The sequence below is a fragment of the Triticum aestivum genome, chromosome 4D, assembly GCF_018294505.1.
Source record: "Triticum aestivum cultivar Chinese Spring chromosome 4D, IWGSC CS RefSeq v2.1, whole genome shotgun sequence".
NCBI lineage: Eukaryota > Viridiplantae > Streptophyta > Magnoliopsida > Poales > Poaceae > Triticum > Triticum aestivum.
Genome location: NC_057805.1, coordinates 70,780,005 through 70,800,200, shown reverse-complemented (window position 1 = coordinate 70,800,200; position 20,196 = coordinate 70,780,005). Strand labels below are relative to the sequence as shown.

At 43.6% G+C, this 20,196-nt stretch overlaps 2 protein-coding genes across 2 annotated transcripts; one reads left to right on the top strand and one right to left on the bottom strand.

The window, feature by feature from the left end:
• Nucleotides 1–31: 31 nt before the first annotated feature.
• LOC123096287 (proteasome subunit beta type-4) lies at nt 32–2,323 on the bottom strand. Its single transcript, XM_044517978.1, has 6 exons — nt 2,098–2,323; nt 1,145–1,221; nt 943–1,072; nt 681–852; nt 402–587; nt 32–291 (listed from the first exon to the last, which is right to left on the bottom strand). The coding sequence occupies exons 1-6, from the start codon at nt 2,148–2,150 to the stop codon at nt 178–180; spliced, it is 732 nt and encodes a 243-aa protein (XP_044373913.1). The 5' UTR covers nt 2,151–2,323; the 3' UTR covers nt 32–177.
• Nucleotides 2,324–2,471: 148 nt separating this feature from the next.
• Nucleotides 2,472–10,640, top strand: LOC123096286 (U-box domain-containing protein 57). Its single transcript, XM_044517977.1, has 15 exons — nt 2,472–2,645; nt 2,767–2,889; nt 5,011–5,133; nt 5,273–5,314; nt 5,450–5,538; nt 5,628–5,736; nt 5,830–5,898; nt 5,981–6,085; nt 8,204–8,288; nt 8,392–8,496; nt 8,603–8,707; nt 8,815–8,919; nt 9,021–9,259; nt 9,328–10,035; nt 10,177–10,640. Exons 1-15 carry the CDS (start codon nt 2,619–2,621, stop codon nt 10,393–10,395), a joined length of 2,253 nt encoding a protein of 750 aa, XP_044373912.1. The 5' UTR covers nt 2,472–2,618; the 3' UTR covers nt 10,396–10,640.
• Nucleotides 10,641–20,196: the final 9,556 nt, after the last annotated feature.

Genomic DNA, 20,196 nt, shown 5'->3' with positions numbered 1-20,196 from the left:
GTGAGGAGGCATCATCATATAAGACAAGATCTACCTTAAACGTTCACAAGACTTTAAGTCAAATTATAAACATGTCATACAGAGCAAATGTGGAGTCAAGTCGTATTCAGATCAAACGCTCGCAAGGGCTGAAACACTTTCAGCAGCACAGTTTGCTTCGTTTCCTAGCTCATGGCCTTACCATGTTCCTACAGCACCCTTGGATGGGTTCTCAAAGGCAGCAAACCCCCAGTTGGTCTTCAGGGCATACGGCGGGTAGATGGTTGATCCCTCGGTCGTGATCTTGGCAATCTGTCGTCCAAAAGCATAATGTTACAACAATTGAGTAGCTACAGACCGCAATCTGCCAAACTTTCTTCTAGGCGATAGTGAGTTCACTAATAAGAATGACAAGTTGTAACCTGGAATTTGTTGATGGATGACCGGTCACGGTACAGCAGGACCAGCAAGCACTTCTCAATCAGCTTAACAGCTTCTTCAAAAGTCATGTCCTCGCGCCATTCACCACGAAGAATTGGGATTGCCATATGGTTCCCAAATCCAGTGGCAATGTGGTTCTCCTCAAAGTGTGTACCAATCATGTTAACCTGAACACCAAAAATTAGGCATAAGATAAAATGCTGACAAACCGGCAGCAGTAAAAAGAACAGTAGTACTATCCTTTTGAATGAATAATATACCATGCCAAGATACTTCTCATCGCCCTTTGGGCCCTTTTTCACTCCACCAAGCACCAGGGAGTTCCATAGAGGGTCAAACTTATTGCGCCTGTTGTACATTACTCTTGTGAGGTAGGCATGGATTTCCTTGGGGCCCAATGAGTTGCCATCATCCCACATATGATCATTCAAACTGAAAAGGAAGGGAGATGAAGATGTCACATAGATTTTACATAGCAGAGAGAAGGAAAACATGAGCTAACCACCATTAAAGGCAACTTACGTTAATTCATCCAGATACCGCAAAATCTCCTGGAAATCACTGAACTCCCCACTCCCTCCAATAAGGCTATGCTTTCCAACCTCCTTGATACGCTCCACACTCTTGTATCGCAAAGTTGACCCATAGGAGGCTGCACAGGAAAGTATATAATGACTTCCATACCGCTGGAGCAACATTTACCTGTGCAGAAGTGAAAACTAACCTCCAGTGTCACATGCCATGATCACACCATCCTTGTATTTCATTGCAATCACCGAATTACCAGTCACATAAGGATTCCTGATGATGTAATAAGGCATCAAGAGTTAATCACGTGCATATACAAATTTACTGAAAGACACAATAGCACCATGAAAAAAGTTGCAGTTGCACACTATGGGGACAACTTGGACAACGAAGGTTGTTTGAAAACAAAAAACAATTAACATGCACACAATTGTTATGACCATCTTGTACAATTACAGATGACTATTATATCTGTTGGGCCGGTTAACATAAGCTGAGACAGATGAGAAGCTTCTATACTAACACAATAAAAAAAATTATCCATTATACTCCCTCCGTTCCGAATTATAAGTTCTACTGTAACTTTTTTCTGAATCGATATATAGACACGTTTTAGTGTGTTTGCTCACTCATTTCAGTCCGTATGTAGTCCATATTGAAATATCCAAAACATCTTATATTAGTGAACAGAGGGAGTATCAAAGTAAAATATTCAGACAACAAGCTGTGGTAACAAGTTAACAAATAAATTGTACTATGTAAAAGGCTTTTGCAACTGTTGGGCTGGTTCCTCATGAGTTGAGACTAACTAGAGGCTTCAGGCTTGTACAACAACACCAAGAAATTCATCCATACTGTCAATGCATAAGAAGCTTCGCAGAGCAAGCTCCGCTAGCAGATTCTCAAGGATAACGCATCGTCCCACATCGCATTCTAAATCGTGTCGCCGCTGGCAAAACCCTAGTTTCCCCTCACCCTTGTTCCACCCCCTAGATCCGCCATGCGGTGGGGGGCCGGCGTCGACCCTCCGGACCGGGCGCCCCGTAGTCGAGCCTCTGGATCCGCCCGCACCGCCGGGCGACGTGAGCACAGGAACAGACAGACAAGCAAGGGGGGAAACCAGATCGGAGGAATCGGGAGGGTGCTTACAGTGTCCTCTGCGTCCCGTCTCCTCCTCCGGCCGCCGCCGCGCTCGCGTCCATCGATTCGCGAGAGGGGTTGATGCGGCTTTGGTTTCGCTCGTCGGAGGAAGACCTCGGCTCGGCTGGGGCTGGGGATGGTGGTGTGGCCTCTCTCTCTCTCTCTCTCTGTCTCTCTGTCTTCTTTCTTCCTTGTGAAGAAGAAGAGAAGTCGAAGCAGGCGGCTGGATCGGACCCGTGGGACACCGAAAATATTAAATGGGCCCGGCTCTCATTTAGGCCCATTGGAACCCCTCTCTCTCATTTAGGCCCAGGCCGATCCCTCAAAAAAATTAGGCCCAGCCCCGTTTACTCTCTCTCTGTTTTTCCCCTGGAAGGTACTTCTGCTTCTCCCGTACACGATTCGGTACGTTTCCCTTTTCAGCGGCAACAATCCGCGGCCGCAGCGCGCGGCGCCGGCCGAAAACCCCAACAGTGCCCACGAGCACTACGGGAGCCCCACGACTGGCAGAAGTTCTCCCCATCGCCGCCATGGCGCAGGATCACCGGACTATCAAGGTATGCTCCGATCCTATGGCCATCTGTGCACAGCAAGAGCATGGGTGTTGGCCATCTGTGCAGAGCAAGAGCATGGGGGTTGGCTCTGATCCTAATAATTGGGCCTCGTCTCTTCCTCCAGGTGGCGAGGGATGAAGATTTGCGGTCGCAGATTGGGAGCGGGGGCTTCTATTTTGATCTCGTCGACTTCGACAGAGTGCGGGCTTTCCAGGTCCCGGTTGACACCACCGTGATCCTTTTCATGGTATATATCCACATCCTGCCTTTTTCAACCAACTCCCGACATTCTTGTCCAAATTTGGGTTACTGGGTCTTTAATTTTACTTTTCAGAGATCGATCTGTGAGATTATAAGTGCCCGGGCCCCTGGTTTCTAGTGTTTGGAGACGCTGAGTCCTCCAAACTGTAACAGGTCTTACCAATTTTAGGATATGAGAATGAATCCTCTGATATAAGCAATTATATGGCATCGAGGCAGATGACTTCTTAATTAAGTAGCAATTGACGTCCCTTGGCATATTTTTGTTTTCCTTCAAAAAAAATCTGCTACGTGAGATAGTATTTTTGTGTTGGTGTTATATATGGTGCCTTGAAAATATTTCAGCGACTTCGGGTTCTGGTTTTGTGCTCTACTTTCAGTGTGCAGAGCTGTATTCTCTCTGCTGAACAATTCAGTCCATTTTCGTGTGAAGTGTTATTTCATAATTAATGCAAGTCAATTGAGGAAATCAACAGTGCAGCCGTTCCAAAAATGTCCACCTTGCTTTAGTTCAGTATAAAAATAGGTTTGGGTGTTTGCAGACTTGTACCGTGCAATTTATTTAGTTTCTATATGTCATCATATATTTTTTTTGTTTATTGTGGTACTCATTATGCAATTACAGTGTGACCACCGAAAGTAGTAAAGGGCAACCTGTTGTTTCTGTTCCTGACTGCACGTGCCAACTGAGGAACTCAAGATCTTCCATCTACGTCTGAACATTCTTCAAAAATCACTTCTAGTGCTAATCTTGTTTCGAAACGTATGGCAGGTTCACATAATATATTTTTCATCAAGGAATAATACCAATCCACACGGACTAAAATGCATCCTTCAAAAACGTTTAGTGCTTTGTGTCCTGTCCTTTTTATCTGACCTTCAGAGTTCAGACGGACCTACTTTTATCTTTGAAATGAGATGCCAACCTCCATTATGTGCTGAAATACCTCGTAGACGTGGGTTTTTTTGGGGTTAAATTTCTAGTCCTCTTATTCCGGTATGAGGTCTGTTCATCTCCACTGAATCAAATATAGGAAGGCTCATGAGCCCTTGAAAGCATGTGAGAAATAGATTGTTCTGTTGTATTGTTTGCATCCCATATTATTCTGTTAATGACCAATTTGAATGGTTCAAGCTTGTGCCTTCCCTGAATATCTAATGTGCGAACTTAATGTAGGTCTAGTGATATCAATTTATCTTCTGGTTGTGCTACAAAAGTGGTAGGTTCTTTCCAGGTCTCAAGTAGCTCTTGCACTTGGTGTACTTAGCTAAGATTCTACATATTTGCTAACTACTTGGCAAGCTTAACACTGCATCATAAATAATTCTCATGGTTCTATAATTCTATTTAGCTTCTAGCTCAGAAATTAAACATTAATGATCACGAGCTTGCTACATTGACTCTAATCAGGCCTTTTTAGGAATGGCTTAAATGCCACAGAAGTTTGAGAAATGTTGCACCTGCCATTGCATATTGTTGTGTTTGCCACTAATAAATACATGTCAGCAATGCTCTTTATCACTTCCAATGGTCAACAGTGGATTTATTCCTGTGATGATGCTATGTAACAAACTAGACGCTTCCTAGGTCATGAGAGCTTGTTTAATTGGCAGCTGGGCTGAAGCCTGTATAAAAAAAAGGTCAACGATAGGGAAACTACCAAGACACCCTATTCCATTTGATGTTTAATCACTAACAACCCTAGTACCCTACTCCATTTCATGACAGTGCCAACTGTGGGAAAACTACCAAGATACCTGTTTGTTCGAGAACCATGCATGAGGATTCCTCACGCCTTACTCCAGCCCCATTCTTTCAAATGCTTCTTACTGTTAGCCTTCACTGTGTTATTTATTTATTAACTTAAATTTGCCCCTGGAATAAAGTTTCCTTTTTTAACTTCTAAAAATATCCAGATGATTGAAGTTTCCATCTGATGTATACCTTCACTCCTTGTAAGATAGAATGATGTACTTATGATTTTGTGCTGCCTCTAGATATAACTTGCTTAAGCAGATAAAAGTGTCTCTCTGTTCATTCCTCTAGCCTATTGTTTCTCATGGTTCTTAATGAGTTCAGAATACTGATTGGTTAAATTGTGCACAGGAGGAACTCGCAAAAGAACTTGGTACCCCTGTTAAGTTTCAACGCCTCTGGTTGTGCCAGCGACGGCAAAACGGGACACGTCGCCCTAGCAGGCCATTGAATTCCAAAGAAAAGAAACTATCTGTAAGTATGCAATGTGATCGTCTGTTCTTTTTTTTGAAGGATATTAAATAAACAATGCTGTGTTTTGATATTGCCTCCTGCGCAAAGATAACTCCATTTTCTCCATGACATGCTAAACTATAAATAATCACTCTTGTAGATCGGAAGGGTTTTTTCAGCTGATGTGAAGCTGTTTTTGGAGGTAGATCCTAAAGCCCACAGATCCTTGCTAGTTCTATCATTTCCTTTGTGGCCTTGCTGTTTGTGAAAGGACCTTTCTTCTTCCATCCAGTGATCTTTGTATTTATGAAGTTCCCTCAATATTAATTCCTTGTAGGTGTTCAATCCTTGTTCTCCACGAAATCTAAACAGGGAATATCTATTGGTGTTTTTAAAGTTCTATGACCCAGAACAAACACAGCTACGGTCAGCACTTACTTAAAATTCATTATTTTGTCCTTTTTAGCAATTGGGAATTCTTAGTTATATCTTGTTCTTGTGAATGTGACACACAGATATATCGGAACACTGTTTGTGAGTTGTTCATCAAGGCCTTTAGATATTCTCCCAAAACTAAGAAGTTTAGCTGGTTTTTGTGCAGACGAGGAAATAGAATTGTATGAGGTCAGGTTTTGCACAAGTGCAAGCTGCTACTCCTAATGCAAGATGGATACGGTTTTGCACCATATCTCACTAGTTTCTCACTTTTATATTCAGGAAATCAAATTCGAACCAAATGTGATGTGTGAAGCCTTAGACATTCATCATACCTTTACAGTCAACCAGGTCTGGTTTTGTTATACATGTTTTTTGCTTTTCCACTAACTCCTAAGCCCAAGTACTTACTTTCTTCACTCCCGTTCTTCAGATTGAAAATGGGGACATCATCTGCTTCCAGAAAAGACCCAAGTCATGCAACCAGCATTTATACCCTTCTGTTAAATTGTTCCTCGAACATGTTCATAAACTGACGGTAGCCTTTCTATTGTTCTACTTCCAGGACTCAAATTGTGGCTTCCTGCTAGCTGCAGGATTGCATTTCCAGTTAACCTTAAATCTTGTTTTCCAGCCTGCACCAACTTTCTTGCGACTACAGGCTTTTGTGTTGTTGCTACTGTTTGAATCTTGTTGTGCCTTCTATGATTTTTTTTTCAGCATACAATCATGCTGGATAGTATTATACTGGGTATTGGGCCAAGGCCCAATGGTGCAGTAGGAGTTACTGTTCACGTGAATAGAATGATGGCTGCTGAATTAAGGAGATAAAGTTTAGATGGCTGCTTAGTTAGTAAGGGTATCTACTGACTTGGGATACAGATTGGTTTAAATAGGGTTTAAACGACATGGTTTGTTAGGAATGTTGATATTCTATTCTTAGGGCGTCTGCAATGTAGGCCATAAGAAAAAGTGACCTTATACTTCCTGTGGTTTGACCTTAGATATTATCCTTTCACTCTGCTCTCTCCTGTTCATCCCCCTCTCTGTCTACCATGTAGGTCACAGCTTATCGGCTGCTTTGCCATATACATTATGATGTTTTTCTCAGCTATAGTTATAGTTTATGAGTCCCATCTTAAGGTCATATTCTACCACACAGATTGTGGATACCCTAAGGGTCAAGTCAAGTTTTCTTGGTAAAAGGGACACCTTTTACTTGTTTATGTGTGGGTTAACCGATTAAGCAATGAATTTAGTCAAAAGACATAACTAAAGCCTTAAAGCTTCGCTTACCACTCCAGGATTAGGCCCTGCTGTGGCGTGAGTGCTGAGAACTTTATCCCTGGTATCTGACCCTTACCAACCAATTCATCTGACAAGTATATTTCGTAGTTAGGTTAGTGGTACAATGTTATCCTAGCAATTTGGAAAGATAATTTCTTGTTTGACCTCAGACGATTGCATTGTTTATTTTATTTGGTAATTGACCTTCTGTCTGGATACAGAAAAACAATTGTCTCTTAGTTTCCTAACCTTCCACGGATGAGTTTTATCCAATCCCACCTGGCCCACAGGGAGTATGGCGGACCTAGAACATGGGCCTGGTTGGACATGTTATGGAAGTATAGTATTGATATGCGGCCCATAGGGCAGTGTATATAGGAGACTTGACATGGACACAAACTCTAAGAAAGGCCCATAATACCTATTATACTCTTAATAGGATAAGTTGAGTCTCAAACTATTACTCCCTCCGTTGAACTGCCAAAAAAGTCTTATATTTAGGAACAGAGGGAGTAGATCTTTAGTGAAACATGCATTCTTCTCCTCTAGGCACCTAACACTGAGCAATTCTATGCAGTAATGGCTACATACAGAGTGCAGATTGCAACTAGTGTAATATTATGTGGTCCAAATTGCAATTAACTCTAAAAACTATCATAAAAGTAGGGACGGCTAGAACTGCCAAAACATCTTATATTTAGGAACAGAGGAAGTAGATCTTTAGTCAAACATGCATTCTTCTCCTCTAGGCACCTAACACTGAGCAATTCTATGCAGTAGGAATGGCTACATACAGAGTGCAGATTGCAACTAGTGTAATATTATGTGGTCCAAAATGCAATTAACTCTAAAAACTATCATAATAGTAGGGACGGCTACTTACAAACAACCTTTTTGTACAAAATATATCAATTTAGTACTCCCGCCGATCCATATTACTTGTCCTTGGTTTCGTACAACTTTGTACTAAAGTTTTACTAAACCAGGGACAAGTATGATCGTAGGGAGTAGTATATACTATCATATTCAGTCATAAGAATATATGTTAAACAATTCAAATATTATATGTAAGAATTTTCAAATTTGAAAGTTTACTCTATGATTCCTTGGTACTAAAAGACATTTTGGTACTTTGTTTTTTGTTTTTCTTAATTCTTACTATCCAGATTGGCTGTGACTAAGTAACACACCATTCATTTAGTAGTGGGAGAGAAAACCTTAGTCAAGGCTCTTTCTAATCTGGTAGAGAAGACATACATTTTGTTGTTCTTGATTTTATGACTAGTTTACTACTTCCCTTTATGTATAAAATTCTTGTACTTTGTAGTTTAAACTACTGAGAAAACATTGTTAACGTAACGACATGTAGAAAGAAGGAAGGAAGATATGTGCTCTAGAAGAGGAGATTGTTGAATTCAGACGTCTTTCTGATCTTAATATAGCGGCAAACTTGGGTAGATCAACTTCGCGAGAACTTCTTTTGTCTTGTTTTACATTCCAATTGATGGAAGATATCAATTGCTACAGCAATATATAACATACCATTATATAATGCAGAATGTACTCAGTTGAGACATGAACGAGACAATGCAATACTACAGGTGGATGAGTTTCGGGGTCAGAATGATTTAGTTCGCCTTCAAATAGAAGAGGCAAAAAAAGGTGGATGAATAATTGCGAAAATTCATCTTGTCTCGCTTTTCATTCTTTCCTTCCCGAAAATATAGCTTGGTGGCAGCAGTAAGTAATCTTCATATATATAATGCAGAGTGTGACCAGTTGAGACATGAACTAGACAATGCAATGCGACAGGTGGATGAGTTTCGCGGTCAGAATGATTTAGTTCGCCTTCAAATAGAAGAGTCAAAAAAAGGTGGATGAATAAATTGCGAAAATTTATGTTGTCTTGCTTTTCATTCTTTCCTTTCCGAAAATATAGCTTGGTAGCAGCAGTAAGTAATCTTCATATATTTGATGCAGAGTGTAACCAGTTGAGACATGAACGAGACAATGCAGTGCGACAGATAGATGCATTACTGAATCAGAATACTGTGGGTCGCATCCAAATAGAAGAGGCAAAAATGGGTATATTGACTGTGAAAACCTCTCGTCTTTCTTTTCATTCTTCAGTTGCTCTAAAACGTAAATTGGTAGCTGCAATATATAACCTTCATTTGTAAATGCAGAATGTAGTCAGTTAAAGCATGAACGAGATAATGCAGTTCGACAGGTGGATGAATTATGGGATAGGAACTCTCAATTTATTCTCGAGTTCCGCTTTACATGTTTGGAACAAGCAACAGAACATTTCAAGGACCTGTGCAAGATCGGGGACACTGAATATGGATGTGTGTATAAAGGCATTATAAACAACACTACGGTAGCAATCAAGCTGTCCAAATCCGAGAGTTTGTTTCAACAAGAGGTAGCCTTCGCCTATTGTGATAGTGGTACTTAATTTTGATTCTGTGATTTAACATGAGATTAATGCAGGTCTCTGTTCTTCGTCAAGGAGGGAGACATGCAAACATTGTCACCTTTGTTGGAATGTGCTCTGAAGTTTCGGCTCTTGTGTACGAGTGGTTACCTAAGGGAAACCTTGAAGACCGCATTCTGTGTGCCGATGACACTCCACCTCTATCATGGCACATCCGTACACAGATCATCCGTGAGGTTTGCTGTGCACTACTCTTCCTTCATTCACACAAGCCTAATGCCTCGGTCCACGGCGATCTCCGGCCTTGCAACATCCTCATCGGTGCTGACTACAGAAGCAAGCTCTACAACTTTGGTATGTCCACCTTATTTCTCCAGCCTGGCAGCTGTCCACCAAACCTAACATCAAGGCTTCCGTACACGGATCCGGAGTTCCTCACCATTGGGGACCTCACACCCCTTTCTGATGTCTACTCACTGGGTGTTATTATCCTTCGCCTTTTGACTGGAATGCCCCCTTTGGCTATCACAAAGAAAGTTAGAGAAGCATTTCGAAGTGATAACCTGCATTTGCTGATAGATAAATCAGCCGGGGACTGGCCTTACACACAAGCCAAGCAGTTAGCACTCCTTGGCCTTAGGTGTGTGGAAATGACGAGGGAAAAGCGGCCTGATCTGACTGAGGTTTGGACCGTTGTTGAGGCCCTGGTCAGAAAGCCTCCTGCACCCTCATGCCCTGCCCACTTCATTTGTCCAATCCTCCAGGTAAATAACCTTTTGTCAGCATTTGTGATAATCTGGAGTCTGGACACATGTTTCTGAAACTTCTATATGTCGTACAAGTTATCAACATTTCCCCTTTCTTTCTAAATGATGATGTTTGTGTGGTGAATTTCTGTATTTCAGGAGATCATGAACGATCCTCAAATGGCATCTGATGGGTTCACCTATGAAGCGGAAGCCATAAGACGCTGGCTAGATGGCGGGAGCAATAGGTCTCCAATGACGAATTTGGCACTTCCAAATCGTGTTCTCATCCCTAATCGCGCCCTCCGTTCTTCCATCCAGGAGTACCTTCAGGCGTCAGTAGCGAAGGCAGTCAGCTCCCTGAACCTTAATCTATGATGATGCTTATTTGCCGCATAGCATCTTGTAAATGTCGTGGCCACTTTCTGTAGTGAATTTGCATTTTAGGCGGAACAAGGGAATTTGTTTGGGAAACGGGAGGCATGATGTGCAACTAATTTTTCTACTCCCTCCGAAATCGGAGGAATAGATTATGGCAGAGGAAACTGAAAGATTTAGAAGTTGAAATAGTAACATTTGTTTGTGTGATCACATCATTAACAAAATGCATATTTTTATTATTATATGTCAACTGAATTTTTTTCGTCTTTATGGTCAAACTTTGTCTGCATGCATACGTCTTTCTTTCCCCTCTTGCAAGGTGACTAGGGCAAAAGCCTTCCTCTCCTCGATCTCTGCCGGTGACGGGATTTGGCTGACCTGGTGGTGAGGGGAATCCTAGTGCCTCGGCTCCGGCTATTAAATAGGTAGGAGTTTTTCGTCCTCGAAGGAGTGACGCTTGTTTGAGTCAGTCTTTCGGGCTCCGATCCTCCTCAGGTTCATCGTCAGGACGGATTAGATGGAGTTCCGGACTGCGGCTACAGGGCATTGGTCCTTAAGGGCACGTGCACGAAGACTTTTAGGTTGTTATTAACAAGGTCTGGCTCGCTCCGGTATGGGAGCATGCCGGTACCAAAAACCTATGCCTTACCACTTGGCTATACTCCAAATGGGGGAAGGCTCGATGAAAACGAGCTGGGATATAGATTTTTCACAAGGAAGAGTTAGTTACCCTCGGTCTTCCTTTTTTCCCGCGAATCAAGGAACGTAATTTTTATTATATTTTGTGTGCTTTGTACTTCTAGTGAACCTTTATAATAAATCTAGGTCCTTTTCGAAAACATAAACTATTTCTGCATGCAAAACATATATACATTTGTAGTTCAAAGTCCAGTCTTTTTTTATTCTTAGGAATATAAAAATGATTATTAGAAATATAAAAATGTAGGAACAGAAAAAACGTAGGATTGGAATGTTATGCACACTCGAATCCTACAGGATTTGAGTTTGTTTAATTACGTTGCAAGAAAAACAGAGTATTTTTTCCCAAAAGGTTAAAGTAGATGTTAGATTTTCTATGTAATGTAGTAGAAAGGATTACTTTTTTCGATAAAAGGCGTTTTGTATTGACTCATAATATAGCATCGAGGGATACAAACATAATGAGTACACACTCGGCATCTGCATAGTTAGGATGCACACAGTCAACACTAACACACGCACACAAAAGTTCACGTTGGCAAAAAAGCAAAGCCAAACAAGACCAAAGCTATATCAAGCGAAGCGAAATTAAAAAAAGAACATTGATCCTCGCCGAGCCGTTGCTGAACCAAAATATATGATGCAAGTGTGCACGACACACACCAGGCAAGCAGCCACACGCCAAGAACCGTTTATGGAGCCAATACCAACTGTTGTTACCTGGCGAGAGAAGGCAACACCACCAAAATCTCACACTGTCCCTGTCTATGAAGCAAGTGTACGCCCGGTGGTAAATTTAGGCATGACAAATGCCCCCAGACAGTACACCACAAGCTGCCACTTTATCACCATGGCATCAAATCGTCCGCCATGAACTTCCTCGAGCAACCATGGCACGGGCATTGGCACCACCGGACATCAACAGCGGCACTGCCACCATGCATCACCTTCGGAAAGCCAGACTGCAGCAGAGTATCGATGTTTCGCCACACACCGTCTTCATATCTCAACCACCCAAATCAGGGCACCGGAGACACAAGGAGGCGGCAGGTGTAGCACAAACCTCCTACAAACCACAGGTCCCTCTAGCTAAGACCATCTCCAAAACAATGCCCCCAAGAGGGTACACGACACATGTGACGTCATCGTCCGACCCGAAGAAACTCGGACCTAGGGTTTCCCTGGAGAGCAAATGGAGGCCATGAGGAAAAAAACGCATCTTTGACGCCTTCATCAAGGTAACGACGCCCACAGGCGTCACCATCATCGGCTTCCGCCGGCGGTATCACCACCCAAGCCACTGGTCGGCTAGCCAACTGAGCTACCACCACTGAATGAACTACTGTCGCCGGACAGATCCGGCTAACAGGGAAGCCGTTTACCGCCCAGCGGGCGTAGTCGTCGGCCACCACCAGGAGCAGGCGCCGCACTGCCCCGCCCGCTACCGAAGAGAGCAGCCCGCCATGCGTGGAGCACAAGCACAACAGAGGAGGCATGAGCAAACGACGCTGTGACGCTTCCCGACCGTCTCATGCACCACCACCATCCATTACCGTGATGTTCCAGCAACCACCACAGGGAGGAGGCGAGCCAAGTTGTCCCGCCGCCGCCACCACCACACGAGCTTTGCCCAGCAGCGGTCACCGGCGGCGACGAGGGGGAGGAGTTGGGCAAGGACGGTTGCCGGTAGGAAGGAAACCCGAGCCGCCCTGCTGGGGGACGGCGTGGGCGTCAGATCCCTTTTTTCCCGTAGAAAGGATTACTTAGGGTTCTTTTTTATAGGATTCAATTCTAAGAACCAATTGACCAAAAAATTGGTATGGGTTCTAATCCTTAAAAAAATCCTTTGAACCAAAGAGATCCATAGGATATTTTTTTATTCCCATGATGGAAAAAATACATGAACATGATTAGGATTGCATAGGAATGTGAAAACATACGAAAACTGTAGAATAGTATGTTTGATTTGCAAGAATAAGAAAAACACAAGAATTGTAAAAGGTGTGGTCAAATTAAGGTTAAAACATATGCAATGGTAAGATGAATTTAATATTATGCTACCTATTGTCTTTCCCTCGTTTCTTGCAAATAGGAATGTAAGGAGTTTTGAGCGATTGCAAGGGCTTCTTTCATTCAAAGGAATTGCATGGGGTTTTGGAGGGTTTGAACCATTTGGAATTTTCCTATGTTAGGCCCTTTGATTGATAGGAATAGAATCCTTAGGAACTCCTGGCACTATTTTTGGGAGATGTGGTGGGGATGCAGGTGTGGATGGTACTAGTTCTAGGTTTTGGGTTAGATTTGCCTACGGGGCGAATGAAGTCATGGCATTGGTTATTGTTATGTCGCGCGAGAGATGGCCATGGGTGTCCACGAGTGACACCACCTAGCGGCTGGGGCTCTTTCCGCTCGTCGTCCATGAAGGACCATCGGGCTGGAAGAGGAGTATGGTGACCCCTCTTCCTCCCCAAATAAGCTTGGGGTTGCTAGATCTGGTGTATCAGAAGTATACTTGCCCCTTTCTTCGTCGACTTGGCTAAGGGAAACAGAAGATGGGTCCTTACTCTGTCGGTATGAATCTGGTGCTCGATGGATCTTGAAGCTAGTTCTTCTATTCATTGTGTTATATTTAGTCTCTACTTCGACCTCGGCCACTGGGACTGAAGATCAAAGCAACAAAAGTTTCCAGCCGCCTATTTGAACCTCCATAGTGAGGCCATGTCTTCCTTACCTGTCTCGGTAAGGTCTTTGTCGAAGACTGTGGCCAAAGCGGCTTTGGTGAGGTCACTGGTTGTGCACGGACCACATTACCATTGGAATATTATCTTTGCGGTTCTCTATGCAAAAGTGGAAGAACGTGTTGTATTTCTACCTTCTTGGATCTTTTTTTTGAAGTGTTGTAACCTGTTTGCATTAATATACCTGCTTCCGGGGCCATCCCATGTTGATGCCCTTTGAGACCTGGTTTGGATAGCAAAAGGTTCCTTTACTTTTTTCCCAAGGAGTGACCCTAGAAAAGCAAAATTTCAGTTTTTTAACCGGACCTTTAACAACCTTTTTGGATGTAAATAATGATTTTGAAATAGGCATGGGTATGAGGTCTTACTCTCACATCCTTGTACATGTGCATGAGATCTCATCTTATAATAAACATAGTCCTAGAAGACACCCGTTACAACGTGCTTACAACACGATGAAGTGGTGGATGTTTTCAAAGTATGTCACGACTAGTCTGCATCGAGAGTCGGTTGTCCAATCGATGGCCATTACCCTTGCAGGGAGTTACCTCGGTTATTAAGAAATACGTCACACAAAAACATTGGGCTTTTAATGACTACACATCATTTGTCCCCAAGGAATTGCTTTCCGCTACCGCACTAATCATTTCTGTCACTTGTGTTCATAATAGTGTTCCACGCATCCTCACTTCTTACGTCCTCCTTGATTGATCTACGGATTCCTGGGTACCTGCAGGGCCTTAGAACGAGAAGAAGACAAAAGGCGACTCCATTGTGAAGTGCACATACAAATAACATCAATCAAGCAAAGTCATTCCAACGACTCCGCGCAAAAGTACATAGGGTTGCGCCTTGCCTCAACTCATTGCCTTAAGGACTTACTCACACATCACGATCGGATCACAAGAACAAATCGTTGAAGATGACATAAAGATGAATGATTGATTGGATAATTTGTCTTATAATAGTTGTCGATTGCGATGGACTGATTACAAGTATGACTAACTTGGAGAGAATGGCTCTAGTGATGAAGGTGGTGATGGCTATGGATATGAGGTGGGAAATGGCGGTGATTAGGGTTTGTAGATGGCTTCTGGTTCTCCGTTTCATCGATGGGCGGCTCTCTGTTGCAAATGAGACTTGACATTTTATGCTCGGTTGGATGTCAGGGTGTCGATGGAAAATGGTACGACCGTGGGTATGAGCACATGCGATCGTACCATGTATCACATTCTTCCCGGTTTCCCTCTTGATGACTCCATTTTCCTTGGCTTGGTCCACTCACTTGGTATTTTCTTCTATATTATGATTTTCTTTTATGTTTGAGCTCATTTCGTGTGGAAACACATTAAACAAGAGGTTTCATAATTTCTTGCATTCATTAGTCATTAGTGCCAATATCATGGCGATTCTCTCGAGGTTATCCGATTTAAACAATGATGGAATGACTGCAAAAATATCACTCATCACCTATCAAAAAGGAAATAAGGTTTTTTAAGTAATCAAAAAGGAAATAGTGGTTCAGCGGGTGAAGTTAGCGCTAGCCAAGCCTAGCAAGCCACGCAAAATTTGGGCCATAAAGCAATGTCTGCTCATTCATCCCACCATTGGTTTAAGTTAAAAGCACCTGACTCGTCAAATAAGTTCATCCTATCTGAAAAAAGGAATCGGATAAGACCATGATGCATCATGCGTAGATCTGTAGTGTTCCCGAGGACATGGGATAAAACTAGTTGTTAAGTGTCATATATATTTGTAGTAAAGATTGTTGATCATGTTGTGGTATGAGAACATCAACTTCATATTACTTCATTTATATGGGCCTAGAGGGAAGCACTGTGTTATAAAAAAATTACGGTGGGAGGCCAGAGTGAAAGAAATGACTGTTCCCAAAGTCAACGAATTACAACATAAGGATTGAATAGGGACCCTAGAGAAAGTTATGTCTATGGTTAGGTTTGATGCCTTAATAAATGTTAGTACCTGCGGATGTTTGCAGAGAGCACTATCATAAGTATGTGTAAGTCTATGATTTTGCAGCACATAGTAGACTCTATCCACACGTTCGGGCTCAAAACCTAGGCCCAGGCCCGGCCCATGGGCAAGACCAGGCCGGGCGGGGTCGGGCTTTTTCGGGCCAGGTTTCCCATGGCGAGGTATACATGCAATGATCTGCCTTCTCTCTCTCTCTCTAGTTACTGCATGAAATACTTTCATAGCGTCCAAAGGTTGCCTGATCTCCGGTATAGATTAGTTCTGAACGACGAAGCGCCACTGGATAGGTGACACCGTATGTGTGCAACCCGGTACAGAGATTGTATGTTCGATCTTCCATTCAAGGGACTGTTTGAGGGAGAAAATCCTCATAGTTGGGAGGTTGTAAATTCCTAGTTGTGGGGATCTGCACCAACGGTCTTCACCAACTCTACTTCCGATGCACTACAAGTTGATAACGATCAGATCAAACCTTGTATGCATCCTCATAGTGGTCCTAGGCTGGTGCGTAGGATGGAATTTTTTTTATTTTCTGTTGCGTTACCCTATACACACAACATAGATCAAGCAACAATAATCAATGCGAGTCATTATGGAATTAACAACTATGAGATATTCCCTCCATCCTTAAGAACATTTAATTATCATAAGTAACACCACCAGCTTGCTCTTGACCTTACAAAGGAATGGGTCATTTGCTGCACTTTTTTACTCTTTATTGTTATTGGGTTACCACTCCACCGTCACAGGTCACAACACAACTACATCTTTTAGCATTTACAGTAAACCTTTGTTATTTCTGCAGTTACCAATTCCTTCAGCTCCCTGTGGGATCCGTACTTTTACTTATCGAAAATATCTACAATTGATCACCTACACTTGTGGAATATCAGGCGGGTGGAGATAGAAAGTTGCGAAACATTATCTGGAAAGTGGATGTGTCTCAAAAGATTATAATTTTCTCTTGGGGTGTGGCGACAAATAGTCTGACGGTTTAAGTAAACAGAGTGACGCACTACAAGCCCGTACATGTACGTGTGCTATTTGTGGTGATGAAGATGGCGATACCTTGCATGCCCTTATGTCTTGTACAAAGGCACGCACGGGAGGTAAATGGGGTCTCCCAGAGGAGGAGATTTTCTGGATTAGCTCTTTATTCTGCTTGATGATGTGAGCACCCACACGCAGTCTCTTTTGGAGACTTTGGTACTTAAGAAATGGTGTGATTTTTGAAAAGGAAAGGGGGCTCATCCACTTTTTGGTTGTTTTATGGAGAGGTATTTGTCTTCCTATGCTGGCTGCCAAGGCATTTCAACCATGAAAATCTGGAGAAGGGCAAGGCTGTGTGGCCTGACTACGGTTTTGATCCCTCTAAGATGATTAAGCACGAAGCATGGGTGCCTCTTCCGCAAGATTCTTTAAAATTAGGACATTGATAAGTGTCACAAGTGTGGCACGAACACATGCAACTCCGAACGTTTTTTATGGCAAGTATAGTGATGTGAGGACGACAATTTTAGTTGTCAAGCATGTCAACTTTCTTTTCGGATGGTAAATTTCAGTTTTTTTTTCTTTTCGGATGAAAACTTCAGTTGTAAAAAATATCAGGACTGGAGTGCTTCGTGCCACACGTGTAGCACTTATCATTTGGGTAAAATTAATGCGGATGCCGCTTTTCTATACGGTTGTGGTATCGTGGCTAGAGAATCTGTCGGTGGGGTGCCTTTCTCGGCTTGGGATTTTATTCGTAAGTCCTTAAGTGTGAAAAAACAGAGCTTTGTGAGTGGATGGCAGGGCTCTACATCGGTATCACTTGCATCAACCATTTTTTTCTTTCAGAAACTAACGGCTTATTTGTGTATTCTATCCTTTCAAATTAAGCTCCGGACAAGTTGGCCCTTATTGATTTGAAGATAGAGATGCTGGGATCACAAAGCTTTTTCAGAGCTTCAATTTGATCAAGATTAGCAGGCAAACAAACACGTGCTCATGAAATTGCAAAGTCATGCTTTGGTAGTGGTTCTGATGGTTTACCTGTTAGTAGTGTTCCAACCTGCATGATGTCTGGTGTAGTACGAACATTTGAAAAATTATTGTTATTGATTAATATAAATATAAATGTTTTAAAATAAAATTAACACTACCAGGATCATGTATTGTTGAATTATTGTTAGTCCATGTTAAAGTGTGACCTCAACATCCAAATAGCTCTCCGACTAAATGTCAGATGAACTTCTATTTGATTCACTATATATAAAATCCTGCTTTAAGATCAGAGCCGTCCAAATATGCTTGAATTCATCTCGGCAACAGAGACGTGAACCCACATAATCCAAGAGGATTCAGCAGCCTGGGTTCGTCTCCGAAGACGACTTGGGGTGGAACTGGAATCCCCTTACAAATTGCCGCCCTCGCGCTGCTATTCGCCTCAGGAACTCAGTGCCCTAATTGCTAGACATTGACCAGGGATCCATCCAGGGCGGATCTGCTTCCGTTCCTCCAGGCGATGGGGATGACTGTACTCGACGAGGCCCAGCGGCGACGGCGGCAGAGCGTCTACGAGTTTTTGGACGCCACCAAGCCCGCGCGCGCCCAGGCGCTGCGATGGTGCGAGACGGCGCGGGAGATGCGTAGGATCGACGGCGACATGAAGGAGGCGGCCCAGCTGCTCCGCGGCGCCCTCTCCTGCGTCAAGGACTACGCGTCTGTCTACAGGACGTGGATCGCCATGGAGATGGACGGCGGCGGCGGCGTCGGCGTTGCCCGGTGGCTCTTCGAGGAGTGGGGCACCGTGTGCGCCAAGGATGGAAACCTCCGCAAGGACGACGACGGCGCCACCGCCGACGAGTACGGCGACTACTGGTGCGCGTACCTCGCGTTCGAGCTCCGTCACGGGGACGCCAGGCGCGCGCGCACCGTGGCGGCACGGGCCGTGAAGGCCTGCCCGCACGACGCCTCGTTGCGCGACACGGTGGAGCTCCGCCTTAGCGACGCCATCGAGATCGAGCAGCAGAGGCGGCATCGGTCGGGTCTGCTTCGCACGGCCAAGAAGTGGCTCGCCAACAGCGAGCAGAGTCGCGGCTGCTCATCACTCGTACCCCGGCCGCCGCAGGGGTACCGGAGGCTCCTCAGCGGCTAGTCGCCGTGATCGATTGCTGCTTCTGGATCGTAAACCAGATTAGATCTTAGTACAATGTAAATTGTTTGCTGAAATTTGAGATGCACTCTAGGCCCATGTAGCAATTTCTGAAAAATCTCTAAGGGCCCACGTGGGTTATATGGCACTAGGTGTAGTGGGAAGTTTAGTCCCACCCCGAAAGTCGAAGAGGAGTTGGACCTCCTTATAAGGGTTTCTCTTCTACATGCTATTGGAGTTTGAGAAGAGAAGAGGCCCTCGCGCACTCATCCTCCACCGGCGCGGGATTGAGCCGAGCCGAGCTTACACCTACGCGCTTATTTTTGCCAGTCACTAACGGAGAGTTTTCTGACAGCTGGGCCACGATCTCGGACGTGGGTCGAGCCCACGTCTCTCCACGCGGCTGCGCCTATAAGCCGCCGGTGACTCCATCCCGTCCGCCGCGTACACGGTCGATCGTCTACTTCCTCTACGTCCGCGTCGCCTTCATCATCACCATGTCCACCGACGCCGAACGTGCCGCCGCCGAGAAAGCTGAAGCTGACAAGAAGGCCGCCGAGGACGCCGCTGCTGCCACCAAAGCCGCGGCCTCTGCATGGCCTACTGGAGGGTATAACCCGTTTATCCCGCTCCTACTGTTTTCTGTTTTTGCCATGCTAGCGTTATACGTAGATCTTTCTGCAATTAGCGTAGTATGTGCTACTTTGACTGAATATCAGTATGCGATCATATGTGTCAATGCCATGCTAGTGATTTACTCGTGGATTAATTTAATCGAGAAATTGCCTATTTACTCAACATTGTTCCATATTAAATTGCAGATGATGTGTTGATCGATGTAATTAACAATTCTTTGGTCAATCTCGTGCATCAAAAGATTCGGTCTAGCACAGTAGTTGTATGTAAGTTGACTGAATTTGTAATCTACTTAGAAGTCAACTTCGTGTGAACAAGAACAATTGGATGAGGAAGAAAGAATGATGACATATTCAGTCAGCTTACATATACTATGGCCCGTCCAACTGTTCTATGGAGTTGTAAACTTGATGTAAAGGTACAACTAGCGCTGTGCCGTCCAAATTGATGATCTGTTTATATTTATGGTTCTTTGCAGCGAGATTTTCCAAACTATATTTTATATTGATGCATTTCGACAACATTTTGCGTGTCTGTACTTGACATGTTATTCTATTTACATGTTAGATTATTAGAATATATATATACATCCCG